Source organism: Hipposideros armiger, unplaced genomic scaffold (genome assembly GCF_001890085.2).
Source record: "Hipposideros armiger isolate ML-2016 unplaced genomic scaffold, ASM189008v1 scaffold_328, whole genome shotgun sequence".
Classification (NCBI taxonomy): domain Eukaryota; kingdom Metazoa; phylum Chordata; class Mammalia; order Chiroptera; family Hipposideridae; genus Hipposideros; species Hipposideros armiger.
The window spans coordinates 1,068,905-1,089,165 of NW_017731678.1; the positions used below are offsets into that span (position 1 = coordinate 1,068,905).

The 20,261-nt window shown below is 36.6% G+C and overlaps 1 protein-coding gene across 2 annotated transcripts in view; it reads left to right on the top strand.

Annotated features, from left to right (window-relative positions):
- Nucleotides 1–20,261, top strand: part of PPP3CA (protein phosphatase 3 catalytic subunit alpha) — a 315,325-nt gene that overhangs the window by 222,420 nt on the left and 72,644 nt on the right. For both annotated transcript variants that reach the window (XM_019660762.1, XM_019660761.1), the window contains exon 3: nt 14,678–14,802. In XM_019660762.1, the coding sequence (XP_019516307.1) occupies nt 14,678–14,802 (125 nt within the window). The remainder of the gene's footprint in view (nt 1–14,677; nt 14,803–20,261) is intronic.

The following is a 20,261-nucleotide window of genomic DNA, read 5'->3' on the forward strand; positions in this document are numbered from 1 at the left end:
TTGAGTTACCAACCTGGCTCAGTTACGACATTATCAGATTTCATAGTCACAGGACTGTGCATGGGAGCTGCTGCTGCCCGTACTTTACAGGTGAGAAATGGAGGCTTCCAGAGGTAGAGTGACTTACCAGAAGTGAGATAGGATAGTTCCTCTTGCCCAAATCCCTTCAATGACTCCTCTTTGGATGAAGTTCAGACTTCCTAATTTGGATGACCAAACCCTTATTATCTGGGCTGTGTTAATGTATACAGTTTTATCTGTTCACATCTGACCTACCAAGTTTACAGGTCTTTAACTTTCTAAAATTTGTCGCGTTTTTGTCTTCTGTTGTGAGCAGTATTCCCTGTTCCCGACCCCACTAACTCTTCTTCATTCTTCAGGTTTTAGCTTAAATACCATGTCTTCCAGGAAAGTTCACCAAGTCCTCCATGCCCATTGGATTGTTCATTCATTCATTCATTCATTCATTCATTCATTCATTCAGCAAAGATTAATTGAGGATCTCCTTTGTTCCAGGCACTATCCTAGGTGATAAGAATGTGAACAAAGGAGAAAAAAACCTCTGCCTTTATGGCTAGGTCTCTAGTATTATTATTTAGTTCAGTGTCCCTCATTACATGCTCACTTCATGGGAGGACTGAATATGTCTAAGTTGTTCTGTTACATTCTCAGGATCTAACACAATAGGATATTGCAGGGATGTTAACAGGCATTTGATATTTATTGAATGGGAGCACAAGTGAATGACTTCATTTACTATTTAATTTCCAGTGTTGTATAGAAGTATAAGAATGTTCCGTTGGCCCCTTTTATCTCTTCACACTGTCACTATCAAAATACCAGACTTCATTGTCTTACGACTGTATTATTGCAGTGAATCTCTCATTGGAAGTAACCTTGCTTTCAGATTTTCTACATCATTCGATTCTCCATAGAGCTGTCAGATTTATCTTTTTTCATTACTGGGATTGTTCTCCTCCTTAAAACATCTCATACTGAAATCCAAGTCCCCTTCACAGCCTAATGTCACCTTTCTACTCTAATTCATCTTCTGCTCTTTCACATATACCTTCTAATCAGTCCATTTTTTTTTTTATGCAATCCACTTATTCTGGTTCATTTGCACTTTTCTACCTAGAGATCTCTTTTTCTTATTCTCAGTTTACTACAAATTTTATCAACACTGCAAGTCACATCCTTTCAGTTAATTTGTCTTTGATGATGTCAGCTAACCTTTATTTCCATAATTTCTGATTTCTTGTAAGACTTCTGGCTCTATCAGTAGTATTCCTAAACAAGTTTTAAGCAGCAGAATCTACCCCTCACCTCTAGCCCCCAAACACACACACACACACACACACACACACACACACACACACACACACACAGAGAGAGAGAGAAAAAGAGAGAGAAACTTTATATGGAACTCCAAGATTAAAAAAAAATAAAAGCAGAGCTTATTGTAATAATGACCCCTAATACTCTTATGTAAACTTTAGCTCTGCAGAACACATTTGAAGCCCATGTGTGACCTCAGCCACACTGGTCTTTGCTTAGTCTTACTGTTAGCAAGGCAAGGTCAAAAGTGGTCAGGATGTATGGGCCGGCCGAGTGGCTCAGTTGGGTAAGAGCTCGCTCAAGAGTTTGAGCTCTGAGCAACAGCGGTTCGAGTCCAGCCCGAGCTGAGCAGCCGCTGAGCTGCCAACAGGTAGCAGGATGGCTCAGCTGAACAACAACAACAAAAAAAAGTGGTCAGGATGTCTTAGCACTGCTGAGAGGAAATCTACTTGTTCATGAAACAGAGGAAAGGATCATACTTGCCCTGGCAAACATTTCAAGCCCCTTGGTTTTGGCTTCTTACCACTTCCCAGGAAACATCTGTAGGAAACAGAACAGAGTCTGATTTTACTCCTTTCTCTAGTTCTGAGACATTTGAAATGTTACAGAGCCTCAGGGCTAGACCCCTCTGAAACTTTTTTAGCCATCACATTTCACATGTTCAGAGGACATGGAGTGAAGTCCATGGTCCAAGGCTAGTGTCGTCTTATTGATGAAAAGTCAAATCAGTAGCAGTTAAGCAGTTGGAAGCCCCATCTGGTCCCTATTCATATGTGTAAGTCTTATATCCCGAGTTTACCGTATGTATCTTAAGGGAATTGATTGTATTTATAGTCCTTTACTGTAAAATTATATATTGTTCTTTAATTATTTCATGATGATATAAGCTTGTCTTCTCACCTTTTTGAAAGAATGACTGTTTTTTTAATTCTCCATAACACCTATCACATAGGAGGTACTTAATAACTACCTGCTAATTAAGACTGAATAAAATATCCTAGTCTATGAAATTGACTGTTGTATAGGATTCTTCATAATTTGTCCACTCTGACATGTGAACTCTCCATATAAAGTATCAAGTCATCATCATCAGACAAATAAAATATTCTTGTGTAAAAAGTTCAAATGGAGACCTAACTAATGACAAAGAAATTTCATATTTAAAATGATAGCCTTATGTGTATTAAGAATATTTAAAAATTTTTATTTAAAATGCATTAAACAAGGAATATAGAAGATGGAAAGAGTTCTGGAAATTTAATAAAGTAAATTATAAAGAAATGTAACTTGAAATTATGTGATTTTTATAAAGCAAACTTTTCCTTAGTAAATCCGGTTAACTTACCAAACACATTATGAACATGTTTTTTATTTTTTTATATTTTTGTCAAGGGAAAGGAAAAAAGTTGACTGATGGTCCTGATTGGGTTTTTTTTAGCAATTTAAATTTATATCAAACATTCATCATTTTTAATTGATGAAAATTAAACTAAATTTGAAATTATGATTGCTAATGAATCACAAGTTATGAAGACTCTGCAGCTATTTTCTGTTTTCCAAACACCTGCATTAATTTGCTCACTGCATTAAAATGATCACTCAGTTTATATGCCATATGTAATATGTTAGACAAACATGATTTTTGCATAATTTAATTAGATATGTGTCAAATGCTGAAAAAACAAGAAACATAAGACATGTTCATGCTCAAATTGGAGACAAGCATATATGTAAATATACAAAATATGCAAAGACTTTATGGATGCTATGACTTGAGTTCATTTAGGTAACTGTGACCCCTGTTTGTATTTATGGAGATAATAAAATTGATGGTTTGTATCACTGAAATAAAATCATCTCCATAAAAGGAGTCTTCAGTTGAAGTAATATTAGATCTAACTTGAGAATTGAGGTAACCTGTCACAACTCAGAGTTTTAAACTGATACCCTCTTCGGATAAACAAAACACTCTCATACCTTTTCTTAATATAATTTGAAATTTCAAAATAGAAACATCATTACTAAAAGTAAATGTAGAGTGTTTATAATTTGATATTTATTTTTAGAAAAATTGTATATGCTTCTGTCTCTGTTAAGAAATTTGGCAGATGATAAAAGGCAGTGGAATGATTTGCCCATAGAAAATGTTTATGGAAGACCTAAGTTTTCAACCCATATTTCTTGACCGTAAACGAGAGCTCAGAAGTTTCAGAATGGAGAGGGCAGTACTCTGATGTCAGGAAACCAATCCATTTTAGCACCATTTGGTGTATGTATGTCCTCATGGATGCTGTAAAATTCTTGAGACCACGTTTCATGCCTTCCATTTCTTCATTATACCAATATAAAAGAACACAAGTAAAAGTAATCAGTCTTTGATATTGTTTACTCATCCCTTTAATATAGCATATTTAGTAAATATTTCATGTTTCAATGTTTCATTCATTTTTTTCAGATAATAGCTGAATAAGTAAACCTGAAATATCTGCTTAATAAAAGATAAGGAAGGAAATGATAGATTAAAGAAAACTAGGCAGACTTAAAAAATAGGCTTAATTGCCTTGTTAGAAATATTTTCCAGAAAATACTTTTTCTTAACTAATTTTCAAATGTGTGTGTTCTAACATGTCTGAATTGTTCATAAATTTTTAATAATTGCTCAGTTAAGAATTAAACTTCCATTTCCAAATATGCCTCATATAACAAAATAAGTTTATATATTTTTACTGAGAAAATGGTAGCATTCATTTAATCCTTTTTATTAAGTCATTTAAGGTTCTTGTTTTGGTTTTGGAATAGCACTTACTAGCTTTGTTCACTTATTAGTCAGCATGACTAGAGCTGACTACTTGAAAGTCAGTGATTGCTGAAAACCCTTTCTAATATATCCACTGCCTGTACTTGCCAAACTAATGATGATATGTGGACTTTAGAATTACATACCATTAACTTGCTTTCCTTGAGTTTTAAAAATATTAAAAACAAAATATTATAAATTGTTAAAATTTGAGTAGTATCATGACAAGAATAAGAGATGACTCACTTTTTTCCTACTTAGACGATTTTTCTTAACTGAATTTTCCAGAAGTCTGGTAAGAGTGACTTTTTTAAAAAGCCCATTTGGTAAAATACCTTATATTTCTTCAATTTACTATGTCACTTTCCGCTTTTAAAACATTACTACCCTTACTCAGCCATGGAACAGAGTGGTCTTATAAATGAGCTTTGCTACAAAAGAAAATGAGACTATCTGGAAAGTCATCATGGTGCTGCTACCTGCTGAACGATCGGGAACATCACTAAAGCCATTTGGAGATATTTCCACTCTTAGAAAATGGAACTTGGGGAGCATGAGACCTAGTCTACTTGATTTCAGCCATAACAGCTTTCAACATATACTAGCATGCATTTGGATAAAAAGCGGACAAAACTAGAGCAACTTTTTGTATGTTTTATTTATGGCTACCTTGGTAATAGGTACTTAATATCATCTATCTAAATCTGGCAAAACGTTCAAGATATTTCTTAGGTAGAACCACCTCTGGAGTAGCTGCCACGTCCACGATTTTGCATTGTGCCTGTCCATTCTATGTGGCACAGCAATGCAAAGCTTTTTTTCTCCCTTATATTATTTAATTCAAACCAAAACTTATTTTTAAAAAGAAGCTCCTTATAGATGAGGCATCTGAGATCTCCTACAAAGATTAAGTATCTTGTCCTAGTTACACAAGTGGCAATTGACAGAGCAAGATGGTCAAAGCCTAAAGAAATGTAATAAAAAGAATAGAGTGTGCCTATCTATGTAAAGGAGGAGATTGAGGAGAGCAAATTGGAGAAGTCCATGGGTTCTGTAGCTCATAAAGCTGATTCAGGGAGCGTGAATAAGAACGTGATTCACAAAGAAGCCACAGCTGATTGACTAAAGTCAATCAGGAAGAATACACATACGAGCCCAAATACTAACAAACAGCGATGATGAAACCAAGAGGTGTAGCTTCACAGTCTGTGTTCTTAACCATTACACTACACTGCCTCTCCCCAAGGAAGAAGTAGCACATCCAGGAAAAACCCAGACTGAAAGAGTGCTGATAGAGTGCTGTGGCTACAGCTACCAAACAGTTTAAAAAAAAACCAAAAAAACAAAAAACCTCACAAAATGTAGGTTTGGAAGGCCCAGGATAGGAACGTTAAGGCATAGATCTGTAACCCCCAGATCTGGTTACAGTAATGAGAGTCCATCTTTCAGGGTCCTGGAGGGAGTGTTTATGGCGATCTGAAACCTGGGATTAGTATTTCAAAAAGTGAAGAGAATAATCAGTCATTTATAAATAAATAAATAAATAAATATATATATATATATATATATATATGTACTTAATTTATAAAATTTATTTACATTTGGCTGAAATTATATCAACTCATAGTGTTCATCCAGTACTCTTTGATTGGTGATGAAAATTGAGGGTGTAGTGAACTACATAATGTAAATAAATCCACATATCAAATAACCTAGTTTCCAAGACTGACCAAACTTGGGCACATGAGCAGAGCGATGACTAATTCAACTAAATACCACTGTGAGTATTATACATACTTGCGTATTCCTTATCACTGTGACTTATGACTATGACTTAAGTAGTTCCATAATGTTATTATGAATCCTTAATAATTAGACACTTTCTGAAAATGGAAAAATCATGATAAAAGATGGAAAAAAAATGCATTCTTATTCAATACATTAAGTTCTTCCAGTAAACAAAGTCTTGTAAAGCATTCATCCCGTGAAGGGAAAAAAAAAAATACTTCAGAAAATAATCTCAAGAGTGAGAACACTCAACCTTTAGGATAAAAAAAATAAACATAAGTTTCAATAATTTATTTCACTATTGATTGGAATACACTGTGGACACACCATGGTGCTGTGTATGTTTGGTCCTATAAAATTGTTTTTAAAATGCAGACTATTCTAGTTTCTTACTGTTTGATTATAGATATTAATAGCGATCTAGGGGGTTCATGAAGTATTTAGTACTGGATTGTTGTGATTTTTATTATCTATTGTAAACATTTTTTTTTTTAAGATTTTTATTGGGGAATTGGGGGGATGAGAACAGTGCTGGGGAATTGGGGGAAGGGGAACAGACAAGTTGCTGTCGTTTTGTTCTTCAGTCTAGTTGTGCAGGACGTTGCTTCACTGGCCCAAGTTGGCACCATCATTGCGCTCTTCCCGGGTGAGGCAGATCAGTCGCCGGCTTCTGGATGGCCGCTCACTGCGGCTGCTGGCCGCTCACGCTGGCTGCTGGCTACATACGGTAGCCCATGGCAACCCACTGCCACAGGGGCTGCAGCCTACGCCGTCGCTGGCGACTCACAGCAGCCCAGCTCCAGGTTGAGCTGTTGTTCAGCATCTTAGCTGTGGAGGGCAGTGTCACTGGCCCTCATATGTGGGATCCGAACCGGGGCCCTCTGGCATCCCAGGCGAGTTCTTAAACCATCGCGCCACTCGGCCGGCCCTATTGTAAACATTTCTCATTAACATTGGCTAATAGTTTGTGTCTTTGTAAAACAGCATTATAAATATAAATAAATGTTTGAAATTATTGCAATTAATTGTACTGATGCTATTGTTTTGTATTTAATTTCATAGCTCTTTTCTTTTAAAATGCTTGAAATTTCAGTGTTTAGCAAACTTTTATTTGATTTAGAAACTTTTTGTTATTGTTTGATTCTATCAAACTGCAGCGCCCTGGTTAAAAATTTATATTTTGTGTTTTACAAAGTATCTCATAATGTTTAACATTTGAAAAATAATATTCAGTATGGGGAAAATATTAATTATTTTGAAGTGTAACCTCTTGAGAGAGTTAAACCTCTGTTATTTTTTCTTGGTTACTTTATTTTATAGTTGATGAAGATTTCTAAGGGTAAGTGAATGCTGTAATGAAACTTACTTTTGTCTCAGTAATTGCCTGATTTCAGAAGTTGACACAGTCTGCTAATAAACTATATATATATTTGGGCTGGCTAGTTTGTACTTGAATTTATCATCCATTAAAGGTTACATAAGCCTGGATTATCAACAGTGGGAAACAGATATGTGCTTGTGATACCCACGGTGTTTAACCTCTAACAAAACCTCTAACCACAAGATCTTTCTCTGTAAAATTACAGATTTGGGAAAAGAAAAAGTTGTAGCAGATAGGGCATTCAAAAACCAAACCAACAGATTGAATAGGTTAATCCTCTCATGCTGAGAATTAGACATAATGATAGTGCCTTAACGTTAGAAATTTTATTTTCTTGAGAAAATGTGGCTATTATGGGAAAAATATTGGTTTGAATTAAATAAAGCTGAAAGTAGAATGGAACTCTAATGGTGAAAATTGCTCGGCGATTCAGTAATGTCTTTTCTAAAAGAAAAATTACAATCTATTAGGTTAGTATGAACTGGAAAAACTGGTAGAAGAAGTTATTCTATTTCATGCAAGTCTTCCAAGATGATAAAAGTCAGTATTTTGGAAGAACTAAAAGGTCTTTATAGAAAAATAAATAGTGAGTCAAAAATTAAAAGCACTTGACTTCTAAATCATAGTACTGATGCAATTGTGAAATGTTAGCCCATTAAAAATCTATTTTTCACCTGCTGTTTATTGTTTGATAGTTTTTTGTTTGTTTTTAACAACTTACTCCCTTATTCCCAGGCATCCTAATTTGTATAAACTTTCTTTAATCTGGAATTCTATGATATTATAAAATTTTTGCTTAGTGTTAGCAAGAAATTGACCCAATGATGTTCTTTGATGTATTTCCTTTGTATAGCCAAATAAACAAGACCAAGTGTGTAAGCCTGAGCATTAATTAAAAGTTATTTTAAGCGGTTTTATATGAAAGTATATATTTTATATTATATTTTAAAAGTATGTCTACTGTTCAGTAGGATAGCCTTTTTATCAGAGTTTTTTAAAAGCTATTAAGTTGCATAACAGTCATACTGGGACTTCATCCTAGTATGCTCAATACTGCCTACTGTTTACATTTTCTAATGTCATAATTTCATTGTCAGTGTGAATGTAGTAACAATGGAATTCTTTGAAAAAAATAATTTACATATCGCTGTACTTATTTGCAGATTCACTGAATTCATTTAGACTTGCATACCTAACTACACATACAATATACGTGTGGTGGTGGTTTTGAACACCTACCCCTTCTCGTTGGAGAATTACCAGCATTTCTGTAGTCAGGAGCTATAAGAGAAAGCTTGGTCCTGGTTGTGGTTATCTTTCCAACTTCCTCCTTCCTCAGCCTGAGATTATTTTCTGAAGAGCCTGTTTGTCCTCAATACGCTCGCCATTATCTTCTCTCCTTAGCAGTGTGCTGGTTTAGGGACTCTCAGACTTGCTCTGTGACTGATGCATTGTCCTGCTTCCTCAGCTCCCTACAAAGAGCCCCTTGTTAGCTGCCCCAGCTGGTTATTGCCATCTCTCTTTAGTGCTATTTTGCTGTAATCTACAGCAGGTCAAGTCTTCAATTTGTTTAATGACTCCCTAACTGCTAAACTGACCACTAATCTCCAAATAATTCCTCCTTTGTGGTGGGTGGCTTTACACACACACACACACACACACGTACATCTGCACATGCATTCATGTTTATATATACTTGAACCCCCCATGCCTGTGATTTCAAAACTCAATAATTAGGTCTCCAGCAGTGATACCAGAAATAAAGACTAGTCCCTTCCCTAAGCAATAAAAGGAAACTCTTTCTGTATGTTATTTTCTGTTTTCTACTTCCAAATTCTGTACACCCCTTCAAAAGACTTGGATCAACAGTTGTTGGCGCCACTCCTGTGGGAGAATCATTTCCAATACAGTTTGATTTAATGTGGGCTGGAGTCATCTGGGGAAGAAAGTGATATTAAAAGGCAATTATTCAAACATAATTGTTTGCTTAGGTATTACTTAGCAGTTGATTATTTTGGCACAATTTGTGTGTCCCCTAATAGATTAGAGAAATGTAAGTGTGTAAGCATCACAGGATCTTGCATTTGGTTGTCCTGAGGATGTTAGAGCAGCCATATTCAAAACCAACTTAGTCACTTTATTTAGGGGAAAAAAGCAAGAAGGAGATAATGGCAACATTGCCACTGTCTCACCAAGCAGATTCAGCTGCTCAGTGTACCTGGTAGTTCTTAATTCCCCAGTACAAAAACAAATGCAGGGCTGCTTCTCATGGGGAAAATAACCATCGTGGTGTGCTGACTATGTTGCCAATGGATAAGGGTATCAGTGATCCAGAAGAAAAAACAAAACCCTATGTTTTATTTTATTATTTTTGGTGTGCTAATTTCATTAAATGCCACAACTCTATGCATTTTTGATGGAAATATGTACAGCTCTGTTAATAGTCTATTGAAGACATAATTTTTGTAACATGTTCAGTCAGATGGATCATTCTTCATAGAGATGAGGAATGCTGTTAGACTTGAAGATGGTCTTGTATTGTGGTTATGTATGGATGATTATGTGTTGATGATGATTGTGGACAGGAAGCTGCCACTGTCAGGACAATATAGAGAGACAGAATGGTTTCTTATAAGCCAAGTTATCAGACAAGGGTGAGTTTTCACTCCCTATTTGTTTAATTTGTATGCAGAATATTATCATGTGAAAAACTGGGCTAGGGCCGGCCGAGTGGCTCAGTTGGTTAAAAGCTCGCTCAAGAGTTTGAGCTCTGAGCAACAGCGCTTCGATACCCGGCCCGAGCTGAACTGCCGCTGAGCTGCCAACAGGTGGCAGGATGGCTCAGCTTAAAAAACAAACAAACAAACAAAAAAAACTGGGCTAGACTTACGGGAGGGGGGAATGAAAATTGATGGAAGAAATATCAATAACTTAAGGTATGCAGATTACGGTATCTTACTGGCAGAAAGCAGCCATGATTTGAAATGACTTCTGATGAAAATGAAAGAACAAAGTGCCAAAGCCGGACTGCATTTGAACATCAAGATGTCAAAAATCGTGACTACAGAAGAAATACACAATTTTAACATAGACAATGAAGATATTAAAATTATTTAAAAATTTAGCTTACTTTGGTTCAGTCATCAATTCAAATGGAGACTGCAACCATGAAATCAAGAGAAGGCTGAGACTTGGAAACACAGCAATGAGAGAATTGGGAAAGATCATTAAGAACCAAGCTATGTCATTAATGGCCAAAGCTAAGATTATCCATATCCTGTTATTCCCAATTACTATGTATGGATGTGGAAGTTGGACAGTAAAAAAGGCTGAAAAGGAGAAAAAAACTGATTCATTGGAAACATGTTGTTGGAGGAGAGCTCTACCGATACCCTGGACCACCAGGAAGATGAACAACTGGGTCCTAGAGCACATTAAGCCTGAAACATCTCTGGAGGCAAAAATGACAAAACTGAAGCTGTCTTACTTTGAACACATCATGAAAAGGTGAGGTTCTTTGGGAAAGACAGTAATCCTGGGGAAAACAAAAGGCAGCAGGAAAAGAGGAAGACCAGATATGAGGTGGATTGACTCCATAAAAGAAGCCATAGGCCTGAGTCTCCAGGAGCTGAGCAGGGCTGTTGAGGACAGGACGCTGTGGACATCGCTCATTCATAGGGTTGTCAGGAGTCGGAATCCACTCAACCTCATGTAACAACAACAAGGAGTGCTTTTATTACCTATATTGTGGTTCTGTGTTTTGGTGCTTTTTCAACATCATAGTTCTGTCATTGTTGGGCCTTATTTGGGTCCCCCACCCACCAGCAGTGTTCCATTGGGAATGAAAAGCAAATAATGGGAAGCTAGGGGAATGCAGGAGGCAAAGGTATATGTTGGTGAAGAATGACCTTGCCTTGAAGGTATGATAGAACTTGTCAAAGCCTGTTTGTTTTAGAAGTGCTGTTAAAACCAAGTGATAGTAAAGATGAAAGGACCTAGTTTCGGGAAATTGGAGGCTGTGACAACCAAGCAGACAGCTTGCCTCATCAGCTGGCATTTGTTGTATGTACTTCTCTTTGGACGCCAGTGTCTTAGGTGCCCAAGAGAATGGAAGCAGGGGAGGGAGCCCATGGCATCGCACAGAGGTAACCTCCACCCTCCACCCTCTTGCGTCCCTAAGTATGGATACCTCTTAGATACCTCAGCATGGTGGCCATTTTCTTGCTGAAGTTTGATTTCAAAATAGTGCATATTCACAGATACTAGGATGTTGGCATAAATCTGTTACCGTAATGATGAAATGAACAAGGCCTAAGCAATAGCAACATTCACAGGCCCCAAAAGAAATTTGATATTTGTTACCACTTTTGTTAGGTTCATCCCTCTCTCCTAGACCTCATCAAATAATTATGTCAATATTATCCTTTCACATAATAGAAAATCCTAATCTCATAGCAGCCTGGAGTAAGCACTGAAAGTAGTTGCCTTTCCAATATTATATCCCCCAGATATAATTTATGTGAGGGGAGCCACACAGACTGAGGGTGCTAAGACAGAGGCTCAAAAGTATAGACAACAATCATCTAAGAGCTTGTTATAAACCTGTATCTCTGGAGGTTTTGATTCAGGGCCCCAAAATCCATAGTTTCAAAACCTCCCCAAGTGTTTTGGATGTAGAACCAGGTAAGGAAGTCACCATAAGATGTGTGGGTGCCCCACATTCTACCCCAGTCTTGAACATTGTTTTGAAAGGTGTGACTTAAAGACTTAAAAACAAGCGCCATCTCAGACAAATTGAAAGCCTTTGGCTTGCACCAAAGCAAACTCCACAGACCCACTGTCCACCTCTGTCCCTCCCAAGGGCACCTCAAAATCTCCAATGCCTTAGTTAGTGGATTTCCAAATTCAGCACAGCACAGGCCTAGTGGAAGACTCCTGGACAGCACATGTTTCATATGTACCTACTGGGTGTTAGGCACAGTTCTGGACTCTGGGGAGACAGTGAATGAGACTGACAAGTTACCCAACCTCTTAGAGGTTATACTCCAGTGGGGAGAATCAAGAGAGAAATACACATGCAAATAAATCACGAAGATAATTCCTGTGAAGAAAGTAAAACAAGGTAATGGGATGAAGAATGATTTCAGAGAGAGGTAGCTCCTTTATCTAAGGGGGCCAAGAAAGCCCATGTGCCATGTAGCTGAGACCTAATGGATGAAAAGGAGTCAGCTTGTGAAAATCCAAGGGAGAAAGAAACTTGGCTTTTTTGAGACAGAGAAAACTGGCCTCTAGGGAGCAAGACAGAATGGGATGGTAACTAATTAGAATGGCTTTATTTTAAACTGATCTTGGAAATCCTTTAATCTCCTAATAAAATATCTCCATTCCTCAGGTATATTTTATCTGAGTTAATGTTTTCTTTTGTTGGTCTTTGAATTTGTTTACAATTACATGCAGCAAGTTGTTTACCTTTGCTGAACGTTATCATAAGTGGTCCTTACTGTAAAAGCATGTTTTGAATTGTGTGGGCATTCTAAGGTGAAGTCAGTGATAACGGGGCCATCATAGGGTAACTAGATTTCAGGGTATTTTGTTTTCCATGCTGAGTTTACAGCAATTGCTCTGCTGTTTTATATCATCAAGTAAGATCCAATAATTGCACTCATCTGGTAAATCATTGAGATCATCTCTTTCCACATCGTTATTATAGGCCAGAAAGAAGAGCTCACTTTTCAGTTTTTATAAAATTGCATTTATGATCATCTACTTCTGTACTCCAACAAAAGAAAAGATATCCTTAGTGTTTGCATTGCCTAGAGCCTATTTATTTATAAAATTTTGTAATTCTGGCTGCCAGATATGCGACAGTTGTATATCAGTTGCTAAAATCACTTAACTAATAACCCATAGTCCACAACCTGAATTGATGTCTTAGTATTTACGTCATTGACACAGACATAATAAAATAATTATCCTTGAATTTTTAGTCGTGGCCAGGAATTGAGATGCAGGGATCAAAGAGAGGAGAATGGCTAGCAAGGGTGAGAAAGGTGAAGGACGTGCTCCAGGAGCCTTCCCCTCCTCCCTCCAACCCCAAGCAACAGAATCCCATTTTTTCGGGGACCTTGATATTTTAGATAAAACCATTTTGAAATGCCACTTTTATATAATATTTATCAAGTTCATAGCAGGTTCTAGGAACTCTTCTACACCCATTACAATAGTAACATGTTTAATTCTCACAATAGCCCAGTAAGGTAGGGTACTAATCACTGATGCATTGATTCTGTGACCTCTTAGCGTTCAAGAAGCAGCCAGTCCTGCTCATCATTTAATAATTGCAGAATCATTGTAAAATATTAAATATCTATACATATATGAAACAATATTAAATATATTATAACATGGCTGTTTTACAGCAAAAGCTTTAACTTAGGCAAATCTGAATTTAAACCCGTGATCATCCATGTTTAACAGTGACCTTGCCTAGCCACATAATCTCTCTTAGTTACATTGTTTTGTTATTTGTATAATGGAAATATATATTTAGGGCTTTGAAAATAGTAAATGAAATATAAGCACTGCATAAGTGGTTTTTGAAAAGAGACCACATAGCTCTTTCAAGAGTTTTGGTTTAAAAGAGAAGATGAGAAAGTTAAATATGAATTCCTGGTGATATTTTATACTGTGCTTTACACGATTGTTTTTTAAATTTCATGATTTTTTTCATGTTTAACATCTGATATTAGAGTTCATCTTATAAAAATGGCTTTTTAGAATTTAAACTCAATAGGATTTTTTTTCTTTGGTAGTGGTACATAATATAATATGTTTTTAAATATAATGTGTTTTATAATTGTTGGCATTTTAGATTCAATGAACTAGTTTGTATGATACACATCAATAGCTTTTTTCTTCAGGAAGCTGTAACGTTTAGTAGCTATACATTCAGACTTCAGTTGTACATAGAGTATGTCAAGTTCCTGAACCTTTTGTGGCTTCATCTCTTATCTGCAAAAGGAAATGTCTACCCCACAACACTGATAATATTAAATTAGAAAATGTGTATAAATTCCTTAGCACAATGTCTGATGCGGAACTGTTAAATGCACAACAGTAATAGCCATTGTTGTTGTTATTATCTGTATTTTTCCAGTTAAGCTGTGAATTAGTAGACCTGGATGGATACTAGTGCCAGGTCCGCCACTAATTAACTTTGGAATCTCTGTCTCATTTTCCTGTTTTGCAAAAGAATTTTTTGGCTAAAGATGACCTCAAAATTCCTTCCAGCTTTAAAATTGTATAATTTTATTAATCTAGTTCAGAGTCTGAACATAATGTGACCATAAAATGAATTTCTTTGTTTCTTTCAGTTTGTGGGGACATCCATGGACAATTCTTTGATTTGATGAAGCTCTTTGAAGTGGGAGGATCTCCTGCCAACACTCGCTACCTCTTCTTAGGGGACTATGTTGACAGAGGTTACTTCAGTATTGAAGTAAGTTCATATCATTTCTTTATAGCTGCCAGTAATGGATCAGCAGTATCTTAGTAAAATAAAAGTTGTAAATATTATTGCTTTAAGGAAATCCCTAGTCTATAACAATGAACTTGAATACGCTTAATTCTTGGGATATTGCATATTCTATTTTCAGTTGATTCCCATATCCTTTTTAACATATAGCAATGGTAAGGAAATGGCTAATACCTTTTATATATTTGCAACTCTGCAAAAATTACATCATATTTACATTAGGTAATTCCATTTCCTTTTCGGAACTAATCAAAGTTGATTTAATAAGCAGGAATGTGTTTGCCTGGTTACATCTTATAATTATGAGACAATAAGTTATCTTTGTAAATTGGTAGTGAAGTGTAAGTGTGTTCCCGTGTTCGTGTGTGTATGTGTGAGTACACTTACAAGTGCTGTGTTTTGTCTTTTTTGACACCTGTCATCTAACTAGGGTAATTTGTCAAACTCATTAACTAAAACAAAACAGATAGCCTTTGAATAAAGGTTCTTCCTCAGCCTCCCATCTGCATCTGCTTCAGGTAGGTAGAAATTACATCCAAAATAAAGGCAAGGATCTTGTTTTATTAACATGTCTTTTCTTCCTGATGCTTAACATGGTGTCATACATAGAAAGAGCTCATTAAAATGTATTAAAAGAAATGGTTGAAATAGGGATAAGTTTTAAAGAACCAGAGCTCATGCTATATAGTAGCTAACATTATAAGTCTTCTTGGAAGAAAAGCATTGAAAAGAACAGCAATTTTTCTTAATTAAAGATGGAATTCAAATTTACGTGTCTCACACCAACATCATATATTCATGAGTCATATAAAACAGATTCTATGTTTTTACATTTTCATCACAATATTTTATTTACTATAGGAATATTTAATGTGAAAAACATGTCACTCTCTTAAACAGTTTTGTTTTTAAAATCACCGTACTAACTTAATTTTTTGGTTATTCAGTTCACCTCAACTTACTGACTATATATTATTATTATTATTATTTTAATATACTTTATTTAAGGATCACACATTTATTCATGATGATGGGGGAGGGAGAGGTGGTATTGGTAAATAAGTCCAAAAGGAAGGAAGAAGTACGTTTTTGGAATTTCCTCCATTTGGCAGACATATATTCTCAAGCACATAAAATGTATATCCACTATGATCGGGACTGTCGAAAATTTGAAGAAATATATATATCCTTGCTGTCTAGAAAACTAAATCTTTGCAGGAAAATGTAACTATAAGTAAAAGCTGCATAGAATCGGAAGCCTAGAATAGGTTGTCGTCTGAGATTCAATTATTACTTGAACTGATTATTAAAATCTAGTGATAAAATAGGCACAGAAAGTAATTGCCATTGGAATGTAGAAAAGTGGGGGACTATTGAGAGCACACACATGGCTGGGAAGACTAAGTCCAAGAGCAAGTAAGATTTAGCTAGGAGGGAAATCAGGCGAGACAAGCACAGAGAAAGAAACTAGTAAACCTCATAGGCTAACTTGACCAACTTGGCAGGAAAGTGTGATGGAGTACATATTTTTAAGATCTTTGTATCACATTAGGGCTCATATCTACCAAGAGTAAGAAAAGAAAAAAAGAAAAAAAGAAACCTGCATAACAGTGTTTTGAACAAGATAGAAATTTATTTCTTTCTCCATTAAAAGCCCACAGATGGGCAGACCAGGCTGTGTGACAAGCATGGCGCCAGGGCCCAGGCTCTGTCTGCCGTGTTGCTTTGATGTGTATGGCCTTCTCCCAAAGGTAACCCCATGACCCAAAAGGGCTACGCCAGCTTCAGACATCATGTCCCTACATTACAAAATGGAAAGAGAAGGGCATGTCCTCTCATTTAAGGATGTTTCCTGGAACTGGCGCAATCACTTCAACTTGCATCCCAAGGACCAGATTTGTTGATATGGCCCTAGGTGATTGAATGTGCAGCCAAATTTAAGAAAGACTGCAATAGGCAGAATATAGCATGGGCGGTAAAGAGCTTCTGCTACTTCCTTAACTTAGGGTTATATGGGATCTAAGCAAATATTTTTTAAAACTTTTATTAACCCTAAAATTCATCTTATTTATTTAACATTTATATGCTCCTATGAAAGGTTCTGAGAATAAATGAAATAGGTATTCTACTTCCCTTGAAGTTCACCTTCTAAGCAAGAGATGTCTAAGACTATCCGGTTGGGAGTGATTATTTTTATCAGCCAAATGATGGAATGTTATGTTGGAAATTTTTTTAATATCATAATGTGATTTTTACCTTGATTTGGCAACTTTTTTAAACCTAATTAAAGACAATTTTACTGTTTCTTATTTAGTAATAAAGATAAAGCACTAAATCATGTGTTGCTTGAGTAACAATGGCATAGTTGGACTTCTTCATCTCATCAATTCCATTTTTGAATAATATTTCTTAATCTTATTAGTCTTTATTTACCTTTTACTTATTTACTTGAAGAGTTCAGTCTTCTGAATTTCTGGCCTCAAGCCATTTGTAGTTGCCTAAGCTCTCCCTAATTAGAGCTTTTTAGAACTCTGTTTCTTTAAATTAAAGAGGTTGAGAAGCAGTAATCACTAACTTGTTCTTCAGCAGGTTTTTCTTAGTATACAATTAATCTAGGAAACTATGAAAGTTGTGATGTTCCGTGTAATATGCACCTTTTGAAATTCAAGCACAGGATCAAAGAATGAAAGCAAATGTTGGTGACATATCAAATGTAGGCATCATAGGACATTTGAAAGTTCTGAGATGTATATATCAGACTCCCCGTCATCAAAAAGAGCTCCTTAATTAAACTCCAAGAGTCTGACGGGACATCTTCAGGGACTTGCCACACACATACAGAAATGACAAAAATACGATGGCCTTATATGTAAACATGATCCATTTTAATTAAACTGTGAACTTTGAGGGACTTTGGGATGGCTCAGTGACATTGTCATACATAATACAGAACAGACATTTATATAAAATATACTTACTGAGGATACTTGGGGGCTTTTTCTGATGGATTAAGGAAGCTGGCATGCCATAAACGTTTTTGTTTGCAAGGTATAAATGATCTCATTTTTTCCTCACAACTCTGCAAGGAACATGTAAATGTCTTTCTTTTATGTGTTTGGAAACCTAGATTCCAAGAGAGTAACACGCAAAGTAAATGGCAGTGCCGGGATTCAAAGTCTGTGCTCTTTCCACGACATCCCATGCCTGGGCCATGTCTTCAGTAAAAGAACCACAAGAAATGCACACATCAGGAATGCAGAAACAGAAACACACTCTCACATTCGCTCATGCATATGCAAACATGCACACACAGCCCTCTCTCCACCGACAATATTTGGAAGGTCACAGCATTCACTGAAAAATATTCTCTCTGAGTAAAATGCTGTTGGTTTAAGAAAATCCCTAAAATAAGAGCTCCATTTTCCAGCATTATACTATCCTAACAGGCTTCAGAGGTTTTTGATTCATCTCAGTGATTCAGGGCACCACTGCAGGGACTCTCCTTTGGCTCTCCTCTGGGCAAAGAAGAGCACTTAAGTTTAATTTTTACCAAATCAGCTTCGAAGAGTGGGTTCGGGTTACATCCAGCCTGTGCTGGGTGGTATTTACATGCAGCAGGTAATGTGCTCTGGGCAGTGCATAGAGCTCATTTTGTAGACTCGCTCCCTGCCTCTCCCCCACCTTCTTTTTTTGCCAAGATTAGAAACCATTCCCCACAAACTTAGCCCAAATGAAACAAGCAAGCTTTTGAGTAGTGATGAAAGCGGTAATTTTGTTTGGGGTAATAATTTGTCTCACACCAAATACCATCCTCTTTCCGATGATTACATTATACTACCTGAACTCTTTGATCAAGCATATGTGTATATATAGGTCCGTGTGTGAGCGTATTTCTCCAAGCACGCAGGGAAAAACAAAATTGCAAACAGGCACACACATCTGTTTCCTCCTATTCACTTCCTCAGTCTCCCTTTCTAGCCATTCCGCCTGGCATTGCCGGGAGCTTAGCAGCAAGCTCTCCCCCCGCCCCTGCTGTACTTACATCCAGATCTCAGCCCGGGTCTCAAACACGTTTAAGCACGAAGAGTTGTGTTTATTAGCTGTGAACTCATAGACTAGAATGAACCACAGCACGTCAAGCTGTGTTCCATGCTCCTGCCTGAGAAGAACAAGCAAATGGTACAGCGAGTGATGTTAGGTGACAGGGCGATGCCACAGATACGAGGAAGAGAGTGTCCAGCTGTCTCCTTTACAGGGCACCGTTGTTCCATGCCGCCTCTCTGCATGCCTTGTCACACCAGGCAGATGATGTCTTAGAGGAGCGGCATTTGACGTCTCAGCAGTGTGGATCTTTTCCCAAACAATGCACACCCTTCACGTAATTCTTATGATTGAGAGACAGCATTTTTTATTGGAATGTGTCACAGCATGGAGAGTTATTTCAGCCAGCCGATTGATACGTATTTGAAACTGTTCTTTTCTTTTTTACTTGCTTGCTACCTCTTTTACATTCTTTACTCCCATATGCAAGTTTTCTAAATTACCCATCATTAAAAGGCATGAATTACAAAGTAAATCATTACACTACTATTATCAGCGAACCAATTAAACAGATAAAATGATCTCCTTAGTGTTGCTTCATAGAGGAAAACATGAATTAAACAGGAGAAAACTATGTTTATGATGAAAATTAATGGAAAGGGAGAGGATGCTCAATCTTTCATTTGAACTACGTGAACTGATTTTAAATTGTTAATATTTGTTCAATTGTTTGGAATAAGACAGGAAAGACAGTCAAGGTCCAGTTGAAAGTGATTAGTGCAACTAATTTACATCTCACCATGCACCATGCAAAACGGCCAGTGTAACTTGCCTCTGTTTCCACCTGAACCATTTAATTAAGTGAAAATTTTACTCAAATTAGTCATCTGATACCACATAGATGAAAATAACCTATTATTTAGCTGATGTGTATTTCATTGCTTAGTGATTGTGATCATTTTTTTACAAGAGATTTTCCTTTTTAAAAATAATACCAGGTTATGATTTTGTTTAAGAGCTTCAGCTCTCCAAAATGTTAGAACTTAGATGGCAAAATAGTTGCCAGCAAGACAGTGTTGTGCTTGGCAGCTTTCTCCCACCAGATGTTGAGGGTGAAGGCTGGCAGGGCTCCATCTCCAATCCACCCTTGCCCTTTCATTTACCATGCCACTTCTTCCATATTGGCTGCATTTGTGGTTTTATTCAGTGTTTGGGAAGATATTTTATTCTTGCCACAGGGGAGAAGGAAATAAATGTGAAAACAGGACTCTTATTTTTAGGGTATTTTGAGCCAAGAATTTGGAAATTGAGTTAGTTTTCTTTTTTTCGTTCTTTTGTTCTCTCTCTCTCTCTCTCTCTCTCTCTCTCTCTCTCTCTCTCTC